This window comes from Zalophus californianus, chromosome 16 (assembly GCF_009762305.2).
Source record: "Zalophus californianus isolate mZalCal1 chromosome 16, mZalCal1.pri.v2, whole genome shotgun sequence".
NCBI lineage: Eukaryota > Metazoa > Chordata > Mammalia > Carnivora > Otariidae > Zalophus > Zalophus californianus.
The window spans coordinates 50130846-50152026 of NC_045610.1; the positions used below are offsets into that span (position 1 = coordinate 50130846).

General features: G+C 40.2%; 1 protein-coding gene across 5 annotated transcripts in view; it reads left to right on the forward strand.

Moving 5' to 3' along the window:
• The window catches only part of CEP112 (centrosomal protein 112), a 437815-nt gene that overhangs the window by 331562 nt on the left and 85072 nt on the right, over positions 1–21181 (forward strand). For 3 of the 5 annotated variants that reach the window (XM_027625471.1, XM_027625472.2, XM_027625478.2), the window contains 2 exons: positions 8599–8661; positions 14898–15047. The exons of 1 other annotated variant lie outside the window; for it this stretch is intronic. In XM_027625471.1, the coding sequence (XP_027481272.1) occupies positions 8599–8661; positions 14898–15047 (213 nt within the window). The remainder of the gene's footprint in view (positions 1–8598; positions 8662–14897; positions 15048–21181) is intronic. One more of the 5 variants, XM_027625473.2, reaches the window with a different exon arrangement.

The following is a 21181-nucleotide window of genomic DNA, read 5'->3' on the forward strand; positions in this document are numbered from 1 at the left end:
GTCTTAGTAGATATACCTTTTTCTTCCTTTTTTTTGTGATATAGAGCTTTATTACAGTCTGCCTTCATGTACTCTTATGCCAGTTTACCATAAAATGTAAGTGCCTTCATAACAGTGTAGCTCCATTTTCCTATTCCTAACCTGTTTCTACATATATTATAAACCTCAAAATATACTTTTATTATTTCTGCTTTTTTAAAAAAAGATTTTAGTTATGTATTTTAGAGAGAGAGCTCATGAGTGGGGGGCAGGAGCATAGGGAGAGGGAGAGAGAATGTCAAGCAGACTCCACACCCAGCTTGGAGCCCCACACAGGGCTCCATCCCAGGACCCTGAGATCATGACCTGAGCCAAAATCAAGAGTCAGCCGCTCAACCAACTGACCCACCCAGATGCCCCTATTATTTCTGCTTTTAAAAGTACATTTTCTTTCAAAGAAATTTTAAAAGGGGAAAAAAGATCATTTATATTTACATACTTATTTTCTATCACCAGTGTTCTTTATTCTTCAAGTTGATCCAGGTTTGCTTTTAGTATCATTTTCCATCTGCCGTAACAACTTCCTTTAACCTTGCCTATTGTTCATGTCTGCTGGTGACAGATTTTTGTTTGAAGATGTCTGTAGTTCGTCTTCAGTTTTAAAGGATATTTTTACTAAGTACACAATTCTAGATTGACAGATTTTTTTTTTCTTTCAGCACTTTAAAGATTCATTATGTTATCTTCTGACTAGCATAGTTTCAGATGAGAAATCCTCAGTCATTCTTATCTTTTAAATGCATCTGTCTTCTCTGGCTGCTTTTAAGATGTTATCTTCAGTTCTGTTCTTGCAATTAGATTATGATGTATCTTGATGTGGTTTTCTTTGTGTTTATCTTTTCTGTTCATTGGTTTTTTTCCACTGGTACATTTACAATTTTTTCATATTGCAAAATTTGTACCTATGTCTTCAAATATTTTCCCAAACCTTTCTCCTTCTATACACAATTATACATATGTTAGAAGACATGATATAGTCTCATATATTACTGAGGTTATTCATTAAATTCAGTCTTTTGTCTTTCTGGCAGTCACTTGGATACTTAAAATGCTTTTTCTTCATATTCACTGATCTTTTCCTCTCTTGTGCCAAATCTGTTGTAATCCCATCCAGTGAAATTTTCCTTTCAGATAATATATTGCTATGCCCTGGGCTATTTAAGTTTTTTTGCATATCTTCCATTTCTCTCCTCATTATATTCATGTTTTTGTTTAAATATTTAGGTGTGGTTTTAATAGGTATTTTAAAAACATAATGGTAGTCTTTGTCTACCGGTTTCACCATCTCTGTCATTTCTTAGTCTAACTCTATTGACTAATTTTTCTTCTTCTATGGCTCACATATTCCTGCTTCTTCTTATGCCATCTTTTATTGAATGCTGGACATTATAAAATTTATGTTCTTGAATACTGGATTCTCTTGACTTCTTTTAAAAAATATTGAGCTTTGTTTAGGAAGCAGTTACTTGTCAATGACCAGTTTGATCCATTTGAGGCTTATTTTTAGACTTTGTTAGAGCAGATTTAAAGTTGACTTTATTCTAAGGCTAGTTTAACCCCGTGACTAAGTGTGATCTTCCTGGATGTTCTATGAGAACCATTCATTCTGCCTGGTCAGAAGTCAAATATCCCTCAGCTTTGCGTAAGCTTGGGAAATTGTTTATCTTAAATCTCATCAGCCACTTTTTACTTGACCCTGTAGAACCTTACCCTATACATGCACAACTCAGTATCAGCAACAGACTCAAAGGGAATCCATGTAGGTGTCGGGAGCTCTTTCTGTGCATAGCCCCCTCCTGTCTAGTGCTCTGTCCCCACGAACTCCAACTGCCTCAGCCTTCCCAAACTCCAATCTTTTTCTCCTCAGTTCACAATGCTGCTATACTGTACTTTGATTCCCTTGCTTATGTTCAGGTCTGGATGTGCCTCCAGGAAGAAAGGGTGATTGGAGGGTTTACCTCACTTATTTCCCCCTTTCTTCACAGGGTCACAGTCCTGTGCCTCTTGTTTCTCAACATCCTAAAACAGTTTTTTTCCCCTATATTTTGTCCAGTTTTCTAGCTGTTGGCTCTAGCAGATTAAGTATGGTCCCAGTTACTCCATCATAGCCCAGGCAGAAATCATGAATTTTACTTATGCTTCACAAATGTATACCTTTATCTTGAGGTAAAATATAAGCAACTTCAAGTTTGAAAGTTCTGTAAATATTTTAAATTAAATATAAATATGTTCTATGAATTCTCTGAATATTTTTTGTTTTTAGGGGAGTGCACAGTTATACACTAACATCTGGCACCAACTGGCCATAACTGTATTCACAGTGTTTGGAGAAGCTTCAAATGAATGCCTACAAAGCTTTTGAGTTGAAAATACCGTGTAATAATCTGAGCTTTATGTTATGTTTCAAGAATCTGGGAGGCATCCTTTTTTTTTTAAATCCTAAAGGCAAATATTTAATTTAGAAACTAATGCTGTTATATTTTAAGGAAATTTATCTTTATAAGATCTGGGCTTGCCTCAGATATAAGTATTTTAGAAGAGTCTCCTAATTCTCCTCTAAATTATCTTCCTGGAAATATGAATGCCTGAACTTTCACCAATAATAAGAAATGGAAAATAAAGGAATGAAAGACTGTTTTGAATGAAGATATAATGCAAAGTACCCTGCAAGAAAAGAGTAGCATATTAAGATGACTAACCGTCAACACCTTTCTAAAAATTGGTTTATTTCTCTCCACTAAAGTTTTAACTCAAGATTTTGATAGGAACTGCATAGAGAAAGTGGACCAATACATTTGTGACTTTTTAACAAGGAAGAGTGACCTGAGAAAGAGGCCCTAGAAAAGCGGAGGGGAACAAAGTGCTTGTTGGTGGGTGGAGGGCATGACCAGCCATAATGGGAACAGTTAGGAGGAGCCAGAGATGAAAACAACAGCAATGACAAAACAAAATAACTTTGCTCACTTCAAAATTATGATGTTCCTCTCATCTGTTATTCCACATCTGTTCAGGCTATGCGGCAGATGTTTGAAAATTGTCCTTCTGTATACTAATGGTAGCTATAAAAATAAGACTTGGATTAAAATAACCATAACTTAACTTTAGGTATGGAAATGTACAGTCAGTACCATCCTGAGAATAAAATCATTCAGAACATGTTTTAGGGATAGTTTGCATGATAAATTAGCTGTAAATTTTCAACCATGCTAAACCAGAGCTGTTGTTTTTTGTTTTTTTTCTTTTGAGAGAGAGGGAGAGAGCACTTGGGCAGGGGGAAGGGTAGAGGGGGACAGAGAGAGAGAGAGAGAGAGAGAGAGAGAATCTTAAGCAGGCTCCACGCCCAGTGTGGAGCCCAACTTGGGGCTCAATCTCATGAGCCTGAGATCATGACCTGAGCCAAAATGAAGAGTTGGACACTTAACCAACTGAGCCAGGTGCCCCTAAACCAGAGCTTTTTAGATTTATTTGAGAAGTCCAGAAATTCAGGCAATTGTGACTTAGTTTCAAATACATAGTAGAAACCTTGAAGGGTGATAAATTAATTTTATTTCTTCAGTCACTCTTATTATTCTCCAAAGTAGTGATTCTGTTCTATTTAGCTACTGGCAAGTTCTGGAGGTATTCATATATTACCAGCTTGCCTCACTTTATTTGTTTGTTTGTTTGTTTATAAAAGATTTATTTATTTATTTTAGAGAGCAAGCATGGGGGTGGGCAGAGGGAGAGGGACAGGGAGAGAATCTCAGGCAGATTCCCCGCTGAGCATGGAGCCCTACATGGGGCTCAATCTCATGACCCATGATCATGACCTGAGCCAAAATCAAGAGTTGGCCCCTCCACCAACCTAGCCACCTATGTGCCCCCGGCCGACCTCACTTTCAATCAACATTAGTGATATTAAGTGGGCCCTGATGCTTCCTGGAGGCCTGAGACTCATACTGCGTTCCTCGGGCCTTTCCCTTTCCCACTTTCCTAGATGACCATCCGTGCCCTTCCCTCCCACCTCGAATCTTCCACCCCTCTCTTCTGCCATCCTCGTGCTTTGCTGTGAATCTTTCCCTCTACTTCCTGGGGAAGGTGGAAGCAAGCAGAACTTGCCCCACTGGGGCTGGGCATGATTTATGTGGACTCCTAGCCAAGGCCCTCTCCTCCCCTGTGCTCTAGATCCTGTCCCCTCCCCTTTACTCAAGAACATGTCTCCCCTGAATCTCTGGCAGCACCGAGTTTTCCCTCTCTCCTGCCAGATCTTTCCCATCAGCCGGCACACATGCTGTTAGTTCTCCCATTGTGCGGACAAACCCAACAAAACAAGTCAGCCCTTTCTTTATCCACTTCCCCTGCAGCTTCCAGCCCATTCCTCCCTTCCCCTTCTGACAGAACTCTGGACAAATTGTCTGTGTGTGCCCCACTTCCTCTCCTTTTCTGGAACTTCTACACTATACCACAGCTGCCTGTGTTCACATCACCAACATCCTCCACAGGCTTAAGCCATGTGCTTATTTCTCAGTCCTTGTTGCACATGATGACCTCTGTGTCCCTGCAGCAGCTGACGCAGGTGAATAGTCCTTGAAACACTTTCTTCACTTGGCTTCAGGATTGCATATTATCCTGATTTCTTCTCTCTCTGGCCTTTCCTTTGGTTTGCTTTCCTCCTCCTCTCCAGCCTCCTGACATTTGCAGGCTCGGGTCTCAGTATACCTAGACTTCTCTGTTTTTTGTACACTCAATGCCTTGAAGTCTCATCCAGGAACATCATTCCATCTGCCACTTATATACTGCAGATGTCTGAATTTTTACTTCCAACCTAGACCTCTCCCCCAAGCTCCAGACTTGAATATCCAAATAGTCACCTCAACACAGATGTCTGAGAGACATCTCCATGCTTAATGTGTCTGAAACCGATCTCTTCATCTTCCCCCCAAAACCTGTTCCACCCATAATTTTCCTGATGTAATGACAACCCCGCTCTTCCGGTTGCATGGGAGAAAAATCTTGAAGTCATCTTTGGTCTATCTCTTTTTATCACACAGCATATCCAGGTGGCTCTACTTTCAAATCTTTCAAAGAACCCGACCACTTCTCACCACATCCTCTGTTATATCGCAAATTATTTGTGACAGCCTCCCAACTGGCTGCCCTGCTGAGTTCTTGCCCCAGACAGGAGCTAGAGTAATCCTGTGACGACTTAAATCATGTCACTCCTGTGCTGAAACCTCTTCAGTGACTCTCGGTTTCACTCGTATTAACAGCCACATTCCGTACAATTGCCTACAACACCAGGAAGGATCTGGATCCTTGTTCTCTCTCCGACCTTATCCAAGGGAGATGTCGCTCAGCGACCCAGCCACACTGGCCACCTCACTGTGCCTTGAACAAGCCTCTGGGCTTTTGTAACCAACCGGCCCTTCCTCTGCCTCAAGTGCTCTTTTCCCTAGAGGTCTCCGTGGCCCTTTCATCTCCTACAGGTCTGTGGTCCTACATCGTATCTGTTCAGCGAGGCTTTCCCTAACTCCCACATTCGTAGCACGGCAAACTACCCCCACCTTCCATCACTTCTCATCCCTTTCCTGCTCCAGCCTTTCCATAACCCTTGCGCCATCTAAAATATCGTCACTTGTGTCAGTTAATTCATTTACTCGCTAGTATAGAATTTCCGTGAAGGTCGGGAGGAGTGTTTGTCTGTTTTATACACTGCTCTAGTCCCAGTTGCCTGGAATGGATGAATGAATTAGATGGTTGCAAAGGCACTTAGGTGAGTTTGTGGGATTCTGACACAGGCGGTCCTGTAGGAACCAGCATCTCTGACCAGCAGCTCTTTTAGGGAAAATAACATAATCTTGATGGCACTGTAATTTTTATATTTTCTAGTGAGTAAATATTTTTAAAGCACTTACAGCAGTGCCTAGCACATGGTGTGAGCTCTGTCGGTGTTTACTAAATAAGCAAAAAATACCTTATCGTGCATTTTGTAATTTAAAAAATATTGGTGGAATGTGAACCGAGACAAACCTCAAGAGGTTCAGAGTGGCCTTCGTTCTATAATGGAGAGTGGCTTTATTCATTATCGAGGTAGAATAGAGTCTGATGGCTTAAGAGAAAAAATAGTAATAGTCACATGCCCTCTCTAGTCGGAAAAAACAAAACTACCCAGTGTATTCAGCGGGACTATAGATGCAGAGAGATTTATGCAATAAACTCTAAAGAATTGCTTTTGAACTCAAGTCTATAAAACACATGGCTATTGTCTTAGTCAGCTCGAGTTCTATAACAAAACACCATAAACTGGGAAGCTTATCAAGAACAGAAATTTATCCCTGATAGTTCTGGAGGCTGGAAGTCTGAGCTCAGGCTGCCAGCGTATCAAGTTCTGGTGAGAGCCTTCTTCTGGGTTGTAGACTCCATCTTCTTGTTATATCCTCACAGGGCAGGAGAAAGCGAGCTCTGTGCCTTCTTATAAGGGCCCTAACCCCATCCATGAGGGGATTCCACCCCATTACCTAATTACCCCCCAAAGGCCTCACCACCAAATCCCATCACATTGGGATTAGGGTTTCCGTGTCTGCCTCCCCCCACTCCACCCCTGGTTTGCTCTCTGGGGAGATGGAATGAGAGCGGGGACGCAGGCGTGGCTGGGGGCAAAATGAAATTGGGATTGTGCAAGAGTCGATATCCTGAATGCGTGGATACCCTTCGGCAAACACTGATAGCCAGATCTCTGCCGCCGGGAAGTAGGCTGGAGGATGCAGCTTGGGGCAAAATGGCCCAAGAGGAACGTCCAGTCAGAGACGGGCATGGGAGAGTCCAGGCCCTTCTAAGACACCCTGTGACGGGATGTCCGTGCATCCCAAGCCTGCCTGTTGTAGAGGCCTCACTTTAAATACGAAAGGTCACCAGACAAGTGAGGAGAGTTTCTAAAGGGAAAAACAGAGACAAAACTGGTTGGCAAAGCAAATACATAAAAGGAACTCATAAAAAAACAGACGCTCTAGAGAGCAGAAAAGTGTTTGTATGTGTATATGGACATTCAGATACGTATTAAGTGTATATGGATCTAATAACCTCAGCAGAGAGAGGTAAGCAATGTGCTCTGCCTGGTGGAGCACCCATGCTCCGCTGAGGGGGGTTAAAGTGGCTTCATCACTTCCTAGCTGTGTGATGCTGGGCAAGTTACTTAAGCTTTCTGTGTCTCCATTTCCTCAACTTAAAAAGGGGATCAACGATGCTTCTCAGAGAACAGCAACAACAACAAAAACCTCTTGGAAATTACGAATAGTATGGCTGTATTTTTTTTTTTAAATCCAGTAGAAAGTTTAAAATTAGAAGTCGAGAACTCGGGGCGCCTGGGTGGCTCAGTTGTTAAGCGTCTGCCTTCGGCTCAGGTCATGATCCCAGGGTCCTGGGATCTAGCCCCACATCGGGCTCCCTGCTCGGCGGGAAGCCTGCTTCTCCCTCTCCCACTCCCCCTGCTTGTGTTCCCTCTCTCGCTATGTCTCTCCCTGTCAAATAAATAAATAAAATCTTAAAAAAAAAAAAGTTGAGAACTCCTTGTGAAAGATCAAAAAGACAAAGAAATGGAAAGTAGAAATGACAAAAAAAAAAAAAAAAAGATAATACGCCTGAGCAGCCCAACAGCCAGAGCTGCAGAGATAGACAGACAAGACAGGGTTCAGGTGTGTGTGTGGCTGGGGGTGGGGGGGTACCTGGGAACAGAGAAAGGAAACTTCGAGAGTAATGACCAAAGCTCTTCTAGAGGTAGAAGACACATTCAGGTCAGAAGGGCCTCCTTGGTGCTTTTGCACAATGAATGAGAAGAAAGGCCCAGTCCAGGCATGTCACAGAGCCGTTTCCGAGCACTCAGGATGCGGTGACGCTCCCAGAGGCTTCCGGAGAGCAGGACAGCGGGTCACATGCGGAGGACGGGAACTTGAGTGGCAGAAGAGATAGTCGGGTTCTAAGTAACGCGGACTTATTCTGGGAAGGCCACCCTCCATCCAGGACATGAAAATTGTTTGATGTAGATATATTTGTCACTTTAAAAAAGTAGCTCTTGTGTGTTCGGCAGGGGGGGGGGGCTCATGTCTTTGCTAGGTGAGTCTCTATCTGCCTCTGTCCAGGAGTACCTAGTTCTTTCATCTTTCAACGATGGGAAAGAGGATGAAATTTACCTTTTCCTGTTTCTCTCCCTCCCTTTCCCTCCCCCCGTTTGCCTTCTGGTCTCCTTCGCTTCTTCTGCTGCTCCCTACTTTACCTTCCGAGCGCTCACACTCTTGCTAGGTCTATTTCTGTCTCTTCTCGCTTTCTCTTTCTCTCCACAGAAGTCTGTGTTTGTCTCATAATTGGCAGGAGAGGTTTTTTTTGCTTTTGCTTTTTGCTTTTTAAGTGATGAATAGTTGGCGTGAGATCAAAGACAAGCCCTGTGGTTTTCTGGCTGCCCCAGCAGGGCGGTGCGGCTGGCAGTCATCCCAGCTGCCTGGTGATAGGCATGTGGAAGAGATACCAAGCTCACAGGTCACTGTGTGTGTGTGTGTGTGTGTGTGTTCATGTACGTGTGTTTTTCAGGCCAACAGCAGGCTGAAGCAGATTGAGAAGGAATACACTCAGAAGCTTGCCAAATCTTCACAGGTAAGAATGTTGAAAGAAAAAAAAAAAGCAAAATCAAAACAAACAAAAAAGAGACCTCCACATAAAACCATTTGTACTTTAGAGTTAAACTTAATTCTCTTCATTGTTTTTATGGGTCAGTATCCTATTTTTGATGGGTACATGGATAAATAATATATGCTTTTAATATTTTGGCCTTCTTAAAAGATTTTTTTAATTAGGCATATTGAACCATTTGGACTAAGACACACACACACACACACACACACACACACACACACACTCTCTCACAGATGTTGTAAAACCAGCCAGTGCACTTGAACAAGCCCAGGCTGCAACATATTTCACAAGGGCGGGAAATACACACCTACATTGTGATGTAAGCAGTTTGATACCATCTGTGCTTTTTTGCAATATTCCATTTAGTTGTACCTAAGGACTGCTTAGCAATAAAGTTCAAAATGATAAATGTTCTGGGTTAAGTTAGCCGCTCAACTGTTGACTCCTTTTGGGGAAAAGAAGAATTATAAATCCCTACATTCATATCTTGCTTCTTGGTGGTGTTCTAGTAGTTTTAGTAGAAGGCCAATAATTGAATGCCTGTCTCAACTCGACATATGATGCTTAAAATACTTTTTCTGTATAAGTTGTTGTAATAATATCCTATGGTGTCGTCTAGGGAATCTCAAGCATTCCTTAGTTTTATGAGTAATTCTAGAATAAAAAATATTCATTTTCATTGTATAGATGGATAGGTTAAACACTTCACTTTGGGGGGCATCATATGTAACGATTTTAAAATCAGCTCTTTCTAGTATGTTTGCATATACACAGTGATGTGTGGCCATGAACTGAAATTTATGTGCCATTTTATAAGTTACCACACAGTGGTCATAATAGGAACACAACAACAAAATAGTAATAAAATCAAGAATTTTATGGGGCACTAACCATGTTGACTCAGTGTTCATTCATGATAACTCTGGGGTTAGGAACTATTATTGGCCCCATTTAAGGAAACTGAGGCTCAGAGAGCTGAGCTCACACATGAGACTCAGAGGGCTGAGGACACACGGGTTAGCAAGTGACTAAGCCAGGACCCCACCTGGGTCAGACTGGGGAGCAGAAGCTCACAACCTGATGCCACTGGCCTGGCTCAGTCCCTCCCGTTTTTCATATGGCAGAACTCTGGGGATAGCTCTCATAAAATTTCTTTGATTATACAATTATTTCTAAAATGTGCATGTGCCATATAATTTACATCCCACTTGGAAAGCAAACTGTCTCTGTCTCAGTGAAGACTTATATGTATTTACCTAAAAGATAGTGATATTTCTTGATTGCCATTATCTCAGACCTTCTTTGAAGAAGGAACATGGGGAAATATTCTTTTACAGTCACCGAAGAAGATTCTTATAATCAGAAGAAATATTATGACTCTCGAAGTTACAGTTTGAACTAAGACTTGAAAAATCCCCAACTGGCATACCCTTACGTCCTGCTTATTTTGCATTATGTTAAATGGGGGAGGCAGACCGAAAGTGAGATATAAGATAGCTAATAAAAATGCTTAAATAATGAGAGTGTAAACAGGAGTATTTAAGTTTATCTAAAGGAATGTGTGAAGAAGCCTGATTAGTTCATATTAAAGCAAATTAAATGGAAGTTATGTGGAAGAAAGCCTAAGCTTTGGAGTCCAACAGACCTGAATTTGAATACCAGCCCTGCTACCTATATGACCTTGAGCGAGTTACCTGGACTCCCTGGAATTCAGTTTCCTCATTTGTAAAATGAGGGAGTAGTACTTACCTCATAGGTTAGTTTTAAGTATTAAGTAACGTAAGGCCAAAAAAGTGCTTAGTACACAGTAAAGCATTTAATGACTGTTAGCTCGTATAGCAGCAGGATTAAAATGGGAATAGAGACAAGAAAGGAGGAAGCAAAGAATAAAAAAGATATGGAAGGAGTAGGAAGTTATTTTTAATTTTTTTTTGGCTATTCAAGAATTGATAAAATCTCTCTCTACAATTTGGAGAGGCGGGGGTAAGGGGGTGGTTGCTAAATATTTTCCCAAGTAAAGACACGAAGAAGCAGGAGGAAGAGGTGGAGGAGGAAAACCCAACTAGGGACAGCAATCATGTCCTATAGCCATGATTTCATACATCAAAGGATAGCACAACACCAAAAAGGAAAAAAAATCTTTGGAAGAGTATAATATAATAAAAGACAGTCCATCTTCCTCATAAGGATGACAAACTTACACTGATAATATTTTGTTTGCCCACCTCTAAATACATATAAATACTTATATGTATCTAAATATATACATATATTTGTATCTGTGTACTGGTATTTGGGAAACATTGGTCTACAGTCCAATCAAGCTGAAGAGACAGATTATTTGAAAATGAACATTACAAACAGAACCGTGGACTGACTTTTTCTGTGTTCCAGTGATAGTTTGATGGAATCTCTAACTCATATCTAACTTCTGGCATTGTCCCAGAAGCAAAGTTGCTTAACTCTTTATCAGTCTTAAAAAAAAAACAACAAAAAAACAACCCTCTCTGACAAAATTTTTTTTTAAGTAATACGATGAATGCATTCATAATGAATGCATTGGTATCCAGGAGATCATCAGGTTAAATTTGGAAAATATTTTAAATATTTTCCTCCCTTAAAGGAAGTTACTTAATCTTTAAGATTTTATCAAGCTTTTAAGATCTAGTGGACCATGAACACCAAGCCCGTGGCATACCCAGGACTGTGCCCCTTCTGGGATTCTCCACATTCATCATGATGGCAATGATTGTGTCATCTCTGGGCACACTCCCGAATATAATTTCCATCAGAATCACATATTGTTCATTTTGTCTTAATATTACATACTCACCTTGCCTTTTCAACGTTAGCACAGTTGTCCCCACTCAACTGACTCACCCCATCGCCATTTTTCAGAGAAAGATATTGCCATGTTGCAAGAATACAGGTGGTTGTGGACAAGACTAGAGCTGGAGTACCAGTAGAGCTTGCCCACTGCCAAGAGCCTGGCTCCCCCCAGGGCCCTCACTTGCTCCCACATACCTGATGCAGATTATGCCTGAGTGTATTCCACACGTCCCACATGCCCCCAGCCTTCATGTCATTCTCCAGGGTGACAACCCAGAAGGCAAAACGTGCTGAGGAATCACTCTCCCACTTATTTGATGAGGATCCTCAGTGTCCGCCAGATCTTCCCACGTATGCCCTGTTGTATTTTAAAGAAGAGTTTTGTAAAGATCTCAAGCTGTAGTACAATCTGAAAAACATCAAAGTGAGTTAAAGATGAAATTTTAACCTCTATTCAGAATCCTATTTTTAAGGCTTAATAAGACCCATGAACATTTTTGGCAAAGTGTTAACTGCTTAACAATAATTAACTATTAGAGCTTTCACCAGTTAGGTTGCTTACGGCATCAGCCTGAAATAGCTCTCCTTTTGCTTCCCAAAATGTTAATTTTTAATATCATATGGAAATGTTCGAATCCACTTCTTTCTCTGAAGCTGAATGCAGGGTAAACATTCAGTTGAGTGGTGACATTTTGTTTTATGATTTTTAATTATGATTCAGTCAAAACTGGTGGGGTTTATGATTGCACAGATTAGTTATGATTTTTCTCAGAAACTTTTTATATCATTATTCTATGAAAGGCCAGATTATCTCAGTGTAATTTGTCGGGTAATTATTATTTTTATTTAGTATGATTATAGTTCCACTACTTAAATATTAAGTGCCAGTTACGTGCACTGAGCTAAGGTGAATATAATCTATAGTCTTTTACTCTATGTCTAAAATCAAGTGAGTTTTGTTCTTTACCTAAAGCATATTAATCAGGTTAGTATTATTTCTCAATCTTAAATCTCAAGTCTGGTTTTAAAAATTGTCCACACTTTAGCCACCTCTCTATATCCATCTCGTCTGTCAGTTTGTCAACCTCTTTATCTACTCATCTACCTACCGTGTTTCACCTGAAATGTTTTGACACTCTCCCTAGATCATCGTCATAAGTTTTTAGAATAACTTTCCAAAGATAATCTCATTACTTCCCCCAAAGAATCTCATTATTCCCTCCAGGAATGTAAGGTTTCATTTTCCACACAAAAACAAGCATGCTCTCTTCAGAACATCCTGGACTTTGCTCATAGATCCTTCCAAAACCTGCATTTATTTCTTTTTTATGTACTCTTGTCATTAAGCTTCTGAAAACGAGAGATCCCTGTTTCATGCCCTTGTGGTCACTTGAAGAACCCGCAAATATTTTTATCTTCAGTCTTGGTCAATTAAAAGCTAATCTAATCTAAAGAAACAAAATTACTTTGTACTTTAAAAACATATTACATGATTGTGGTAGTGGATATATAAATCTGGACACGTGCTAAAACTGCATAGCACTAAACATACACGCACGGACGTGTACATATGCTCACACACGCATACACACACACATGCACTGAACACACACAATGAACACATGACAGACTTAAGCTTACCACTTCTACAAAGTTGTAGTTTACTTGACTTGAAACGCTCCAGTAGTCATTGAAATAGTAAGTTATTTTTACTATTTGGCTCCATGCTCTTACAAAATATCAATCTTAAAGTTTCATGTTGGGCCAAGGAAATTTGGCTCTTTCTTATCTCTGGCCCCTCTTGCTCTGTGACTATGAGTGAGCTGATTATTCTGTGCCTCATTTTTTGACATTCACTATAAGAATGTAACCTTCCCTGCTTTGTAGAAGTGCTGTGAGAATTAATTGAATTGATGCCAGAATGGGAACATTTAATCAAAATTCAGAAAACGGATGAAAAACATCTTTATTCTCAGTAAATGGATTCCTCCACTCATAGCAAAAGGTTCAAGTTTGTATTTAGAAATAGTAACGTACTGCTATTATATATTTTGCCATTTATTTCACAATGGTCTTAACATAGGATGATTTACAAATCCTGAATGTTAAACTTTGTTAGTGAGTTTGCTCACTTCTAAAAGCATAGATATTCCATATTTTATTGTAAGTATGCTATCATTTATGTCCATAGTACCAATGAATATTTCTACAGGACTTGGCTTCTGGCAGACTCCAGGCGGTCTCTATTTATTGTCTTACAATATCGTACTCTAGTTTTGCCACCGAATACTAGCTGGAAAAACTGAACTTCAAGGAAGATAACTGACTTGTCCAGTGTATCTCACCAACCAGCCCTGTTCCCCTAGAACCAACGGAATTCTATTCTAACCAGGACTAAGTTGTTTTTTTTTTTTTTAATTAGAAGAAGAAACAACTATTTCCTGCTTTTAAAAAGTTATCACTATTGAATTTGGAAGGAAATGGATACATCCAAACCCAAGGAAGAACCATGTTCTCAGCTCATTAAAAAAGGTCCTTCATTGGATGATTACTTAGGAGAACTTAGAGGGGACCCATTCGTGGAGAGAACTAGTTCTCCAATGTGGAGAATACTACAGAGGTCTCTGAATAAACTTTCATGGATATCTATCAGTTGGGGAGCTGTGTCATGATAAGCTGCTCTTCCACACCAAAACCTTGTCTAAAAGAAAAAGGCTAGTGAGAGGAACCAATTCGTACGGCAATTGATCTGACTGTGTGGTTCAAGTCCTGCCTGTCTTTTGGTTCGATGTCATCTCCGACAGTGGGAAATGTGCCTCTTTCTATGCCTCTCTCTCTCCATTTGTAAAAGATGGGTGATAATCACATTTGTAAATGACGTAGGAACTTAAGGCATTTAACACAGTGCCCAGACCTTAGTGAGGACTCAAAAATTGTGCAGAGTTAGGTAAGGATAAAGAAGGAGCCCTATTCATTATTTTATTTGGTCATTACAGTTCCAAGTATTAGAAAAGGCAAAAGCGCTTTCTTCATTCTAATAAGTCTATTTCTCAGTGAAATAAAATGTGACGCTTTTCATATTTTTGAGATCACAGATGTTCTTTTCTTGTGATGAGTAAATGTTGTGGAATGTTATAGTGGAAATGTCTTCCAAATATATTTGGTTCACCAGTTGTTCACCATTCAGTTTTATTAGTCTTTTGTTGTGTGGAATTTCATGCGTTATAGTGTGCGATACGTTAATTGAAAATATTTAGTTTGTGGATTAGAGTTTTGCCAAATCCACTCTTTTGTTAAGCATAAATACATATAAAATAGATGCCTCTCACTGAAGAATTGGAAGTTATAGCATGCTGTTTTCATTTTAGATCATAGCAGAACTTCAGACAACCATTTCCTCTCTGAAAGAGGAGAAGAGCCGGCAGCAGCTTGCTGCAGAAAGGCGGCTCCAGGATGTTATACAGAAGTTTGAAGATGAGAAGCAGCAGCTGATTAGAGATAATGACCGAGCAATCAAGGTAATCTGAAGACTTCAGTAACCAGTGGTACCAGCTGCTTTAATGTAATTAAAAGGAGGGCTGAAATCGCAGCAGTGGGCAGATGAATGCAGGTATCTGGCTTGCTCACACAGCCTGCTGGAATTCCATTCACTGGACTCTACCTTTGATGTATCCAGTGACTCAGGCTGACTTCCCTCGAAGAGATCACATGCCAGCATAAAAAGTCATTTTTGGCAAGCCCAGTCCATTCACACTGAACAAATATTTGAAAAATACCCTGTCCTTTCTCTTGACAACCACTTTGGAACTGTCTCTTGAAATTAGGATGACTGTTTTAGTCAAGTACTGCTGGCTAATAAATTCAGAAGTCAGCTTCCAATTTACATTCTATTCTTTGCCCACATCCTTTCATTATGTATTCACATAATGAGAAATAACCTGTTTGAGGTTTGGGATGGCAACCATTTGATGTGCTTTGACATAGTACAGGGTAGATGTGTTGCTGCTGAGAACCTAGGCTGTTTCCAAATGGCTTCAGAGAATCATGCCTTTAACAGCAACAGAAAGTTCCCTGGACCCTGATTCTTTAGGTGATAGGCAGTTAGATCTCAGAGTAGTTTTTTTCTTGGCTTCATAGCAGCGAATATTATTGTAAGTGTCTACATCACGCTGTGTTTAATCTGTGAGGATAAGCATCTGGAAACCTTTATAAATAAGATTTAAAAGAGAACAAAAATTTTTTTAAGAATTTCCAGCAAAAGATTATTTTTCAGTGATTTTACTTTGTTATAACAATGCTTAAAGCATGTTGAATAATCATACAAAGCAAGGACAAGTAAAAGAAACATTTGGGTTTTATCGCTGCCCTTTCCTGCCTAACCCCTCCGTCTTTCTTTTCTGTAGCCTATTGTAGGCAATCTGAGTAATTTACGGAGAAGCTAGTGTTAATGTACGTTGCTTTTTAAAATATACTCTTTAAGCCTGGACAAGACTGAATGGAATAAAAAAAAACCCTTCAGATAAGGACAAAATCTTGGAAGCCATTTCATCCAGCCTCCTCACGTTAGTGGTGAGGACTGACTTTACTTTGTTCTTGATGAGATTTTCCTTATATACTGCCATCAGCCAGCTGCTTTTCCCCCTATGTGGGATGTGAGACAAAAAAGAGGTTTCTTTTTTATATTCTGGTAATTGAAAAAAAATCTTCGAAGCTCTTCTCATTTATAAATGCTCAGGAGGTACTCGTTGATCTGTATAACTGTTTTGCTTGGCATGAACTGAGCTGAATACTTTGTTTAAATTCCTTTAGTTATATAAAAATTTCATTTTAAGTGAATTTTTTTCCATTTGATGTCCAAATACCATGCACTAGGCAATTTCCAAATTTTAAATAAATAATTGAATCCCAATATACGCAAAAAGGGAAAACATAAATTTACTCCATAATGGCATAGTTTCTAGTATTGTTTCTTAAGACTAAGAAAAAAATCTTTTATTTTTTAAAGATTTTATTTATTCATTTGACAGAGAGAGAGAGACAGCTAGAGAGGGAACACAAGCGGAGGAGTGGGAGAGGGAGAAGCAGGCTCCTGGCTGAGCAGGGAGCCCGATGCGGGGCTCGATCCCAGGACCCTGGGGATCATGACCCGAGCCGAAGGCAGACGCTTAACGACTGAGCCACCCAGGCGCCCCTAAGAAAAAAATCTTGAAAGAAATATAATTAGTACAACTACCTATTTTAACTGTTTTTGCAGTTTTAATCCACTTACCTGTTAAAACAGAAAACCATTGTGACCCTAATTTCCAGAGAAGTGTCAGATCTTAAAGACTGAATTTAAAAGATGTACATACTTAAGATTATATTAAAATATATATTATATGGTACTTATGACCTCCGGAACATAGGTACTTGAAAATAACTAAAATTAGAATGTAGGTACGATATAGTTCAGTTTTTTGTTTTGTTTTGTTTTTTACGAGGGGAGAGAGAGAGAGAGAGTAGGGAGGAGGGGCAGAAGGAGAGGAGAGAGAGTCCTAAACAGACTCCTTGCTGAGCCTCGGACCCTGAGATCTCAACCTGAGCCCAAATCAGGAGTCAGCCGTGTAACCGACGGAGCCACCCAGGCGCCGCAGACACAGTACAGTTTCGATTGACTCAGTTAGATTATGTGTAAAGTAAATGACCGTTGTGGGGTTTCTTTACTAACCTACATAAGATAGGTGATTCATTAGCACTCCTCGCCTTGCTTTCCTTTTCCAGACTATGTCAACAAAAATGAAAGGAATAATAGCTTATTCTTATTTAAAAGAATAATAGCTTATTCTTATTCTTGATGTCCCACACTCTCTGCCAGACATTTTTATTCATCACCAGTCCCGTTATGTCATTTAGGCCTTCTAGTAATCTTTATAAGGAAGGTATTTCTATCATCCCCATCTTACAGGTGGGAGAACTGAGGCTCAGGCTCAATAACCAGTCCAAGGTCATACTGCTCAACAACTGTCACAGCCAGGTTCAAGTCATGGTCTTCCTGACAGGAATGGCTCAGCCATGAACTACTGGACACACACCAGTCTCTACATTCTGTCCCTGAAAGCCAGTCGTTGGCCAAGTGCACAAATGAACCGAGATAGCCTCACTCTCGTTTTCTGTCTGCCTGAGTGATAATAGCACGTCTGCAACAGCTGTTTGCTTTGGACACTCTAATTGTGTTGGAGTGTTTTGTACATATAGATACATAGATAGATCCAGATACTCGGAGAGAGGCACAGAGAGAGAGGCACATGAGGCTTGTGTTTGGTTTTCTGAAACCAAATGCATTTGTCTGCATCTATATCAAAACAAGCTAATATGTACCAAAGATTTTGTGATATTAAATATTACTATATTGAAATATTAGAATCAAAGAGTGCTGTATAAAGAGTGTGCATGCTAATTGTGAAATGCACTTGGCCCCACTTTCTGGGTTAGGGATGAGCTGAGCTCTCAAGCTGGTGATCAAGGATGAGGGTGGAGAGTAAATCTCGTACTCACCCTTCCAGAGCTTACAATAATGTCTCCGTGGATCAGCAGACCTTTTATTAAAGTAATTCTTGAGAGAAAAGTTCGGGTATAAAGTAGTCTACCACAATCCACTTGTTTAAAAACGTTTTTTATTGTTATGTTAATCACCATACATTACATCATTAGTTTTGGTTGTAGTGTTCCATGATTCATTGTTTGTGCATAACACCCAGTGCTCCATGCACAATGTGCCCTCCTTAATACCCATCACCAGGCTAACCCATCCCCCCACCCCCCTCCCCTCTAGAACCCTCAGTTTGTTTTTCAGAGTCCATCGTCTCTCATGGTTGGTCTTCCCCTCTGATTTCCCCCCCCTTCATTCTTCCCCTCCTGCTATCTTCTTCTTTTTTTTTTTTAACATATATTGCATTATTTGTTTCAGAGGTACAGATCTGTGATTCAACAGTCTTGCACAATTCACAGCGCTCGCCATAGCACATACCCTCCCCAAAGTCTATCACCCTGCCACCCCATCCCTCCCACCCCCCCACCACTCCAGCAACCCTCAGTTTGTTTCCTGAGATTAAGAATTCCTCATATCAGTGAGGTCATATACCTGTCTTTCTCTGATTGACTTATTTCACTCAGCATAACACCCTCCAGTTCCATCCACGTCGTTGCAAATGGCAAGCTCTCATTCCTTTTGATGGCTGCATAATATTCCATTGTGTGTATATACCACATCTTCTTTATCCATTCATCTGTCGATGGACATCTTGGCTCTTTCCACAGTTTGGCTATTGTGGACATTGCTGCTATAAACATCGGGGTGCACATACCCCTTCAGATCCCTACATTTGTATCTTTGTACCACAATCCCCTTTTAAGGGCCACTAGTGTGGTATAGTGTAACCTGCTAAAACATTTCTGGAGAATAATTTGGCAGTACCTATATCACATTGCCTGAGAGACATGCCCATTGACCCAGTTCCAGAATGTGCCCAAAGGTGGCAGTTAAAAGTTCACACAGAGCTTCAGCTAGCCAAAAAAATATTCATTCTAACATTCATTCATCAATCAAATAACTATTTATCAAGGTCCTGCTGCATGCAAGGCACCCACCATACTCACATTTTCTATTTCCTTTCTATATTTTTTTGCCATAGTACATAAACTAAAAATGATGCGCTATTGAAAATGGTATTGGAGAAGGATATTTAAGGTTAGTGAAAATGTTCACAAGATAGTTTTCAACGAAAATACAGTTTACAGAAATTGTATATGAGGTCATGTTTGCAAATAAAAGTGCATATAAAGAGAAAAAAGAAGGTATTATATATCAAAATTTTACTGGAGGACATCTCTGCAGGGTGGAATTCGTGGTAATTTTCTTTTATCTTAGTTCCATATTTTTAATTATAACATCACTTTTGCAATAAGAAACAACTAAAACTATTTGGTGAAAGAGGAAGAGCCAGCAGCCTAAAGGAGTCCAGTGGATATTAATCATGGTAGCAGAGACCCAAGAGCAGGCATGATCCTGGCTGTCTAAGAGACAACAGACCAAGCGAGGTCATTCACAGAACAGAATTCCTGGAGTGTAAAAGGAGTTACAGAAACAAATGCATTCATTCAGGTAAATCTTTTATACCGTAGTATGCCCTATCTTGAGAGCAAAAAGATCTTTATCACTTACCTACTGCTTTAGCTCACTCCTTACCTTCAAAGTCAAGCTTCTTAAAAAGAGCCGGCTCTCCTGCATATAACACACCACCCCAAAACTTGATGTTTTAAAGCAACAACCGTTTTATTAATTTTTTATTGTTATGTTAATCACCATACATTACATCATTAGTTTTTGATGTAGTGTTCCATGATTCATTGTTTTTGCATAACACCCAGTGCTCCACGCAGAACGTGCCCTCTTTAATACCCATCCCCAGGCTAACACATCCCCCCACCCCCCTCCCCTCTAGAACCCTCAGTTTGTTTTTCAGAGTCCATTGTCTCTCATGGTTCGTCTCCCCCTCCGACTTACTCCCCTTCATTCTTCCCCTCCTGCTATCTTCTTCTTCTTTTTTTTTCTTAATATATATTGCATTATTTGTTTCAGAGGTACAGATCTGTGATTCAACAGTCTTGCACAGTTCACAGCGCTCATCATAGCACATACCCTCCCCAATGTCTATCACCCAGCCACCCCATCCCTCCCACCCCCCACCACTCCAGCAACCCTCAGTTTGTTTCCTGAGATTAAGAATTCCTCATATCAGTGAGGTCATATGATACCTGTCTTTCTCTGATTGACTTATTTCACTCAGCATAACACCCTCCAGTTCCATCCACGTCGTAAAGCAACAACCATTTTATATGCCTAGAATTCTTTGGATCAGAAATTCAGGCAGGGATAGGCTGGGTGGTTCTTCTGCTCCATGTGTAGCATTGTGGAGTTATGTTCAGCAGGAAGCTTGGCTGGGCTGCAACATCCAGTATGGCTCCAGGTGCTCTCCATATGGCCTCACTCTCTGGGTGGTCAGACCTTTCATATGGAAGCTGGCATCCAAGAGGAGTATTCCAATAGGTGAAGGCAGATCTGCACTTCCTTTAAGGCTACTGTAGGAAGATTCACAGTGGAACTTCGATCACATTCTATTGGTTGAGATAGGTCCCAGGGTCAGCCTGAACCAAGGAGGGAGTGGAATTAGCCTCTACCTCTGGAAGGGAGGAGTGGCGGAGATGGTGAAGCCATCTTGAACCCATACAATAATCTATGCTAAATGTCCGGTTTTCATCTCCCATTGATTCCTAACCTGTATGAAATAGTACCAAGTAGAAAAATAACTATATTTATATTCCTACCACCCAGAATCAACATTGTTATTTAACATCATAGCCTAGCTGCATGCATAGTTTTAAAGAAAATCTCTGTTGTTTTTGTAAAAAATGCATAATCACATATGCTCACAAATGATTCAAAATGTAGGGGGAAAGGTAATATTTAAAGTAACCCCAAATCCCATCACTCAGAAATAACCATCATCACATTAAGGTGAACATCATTTCAGATAATCCTACTACATATAAGGAGAAAAGAGAAGGAAAGCTAAAAAGACTCATAAAATGAGGTAATCCTCCAGATCCTGTATTT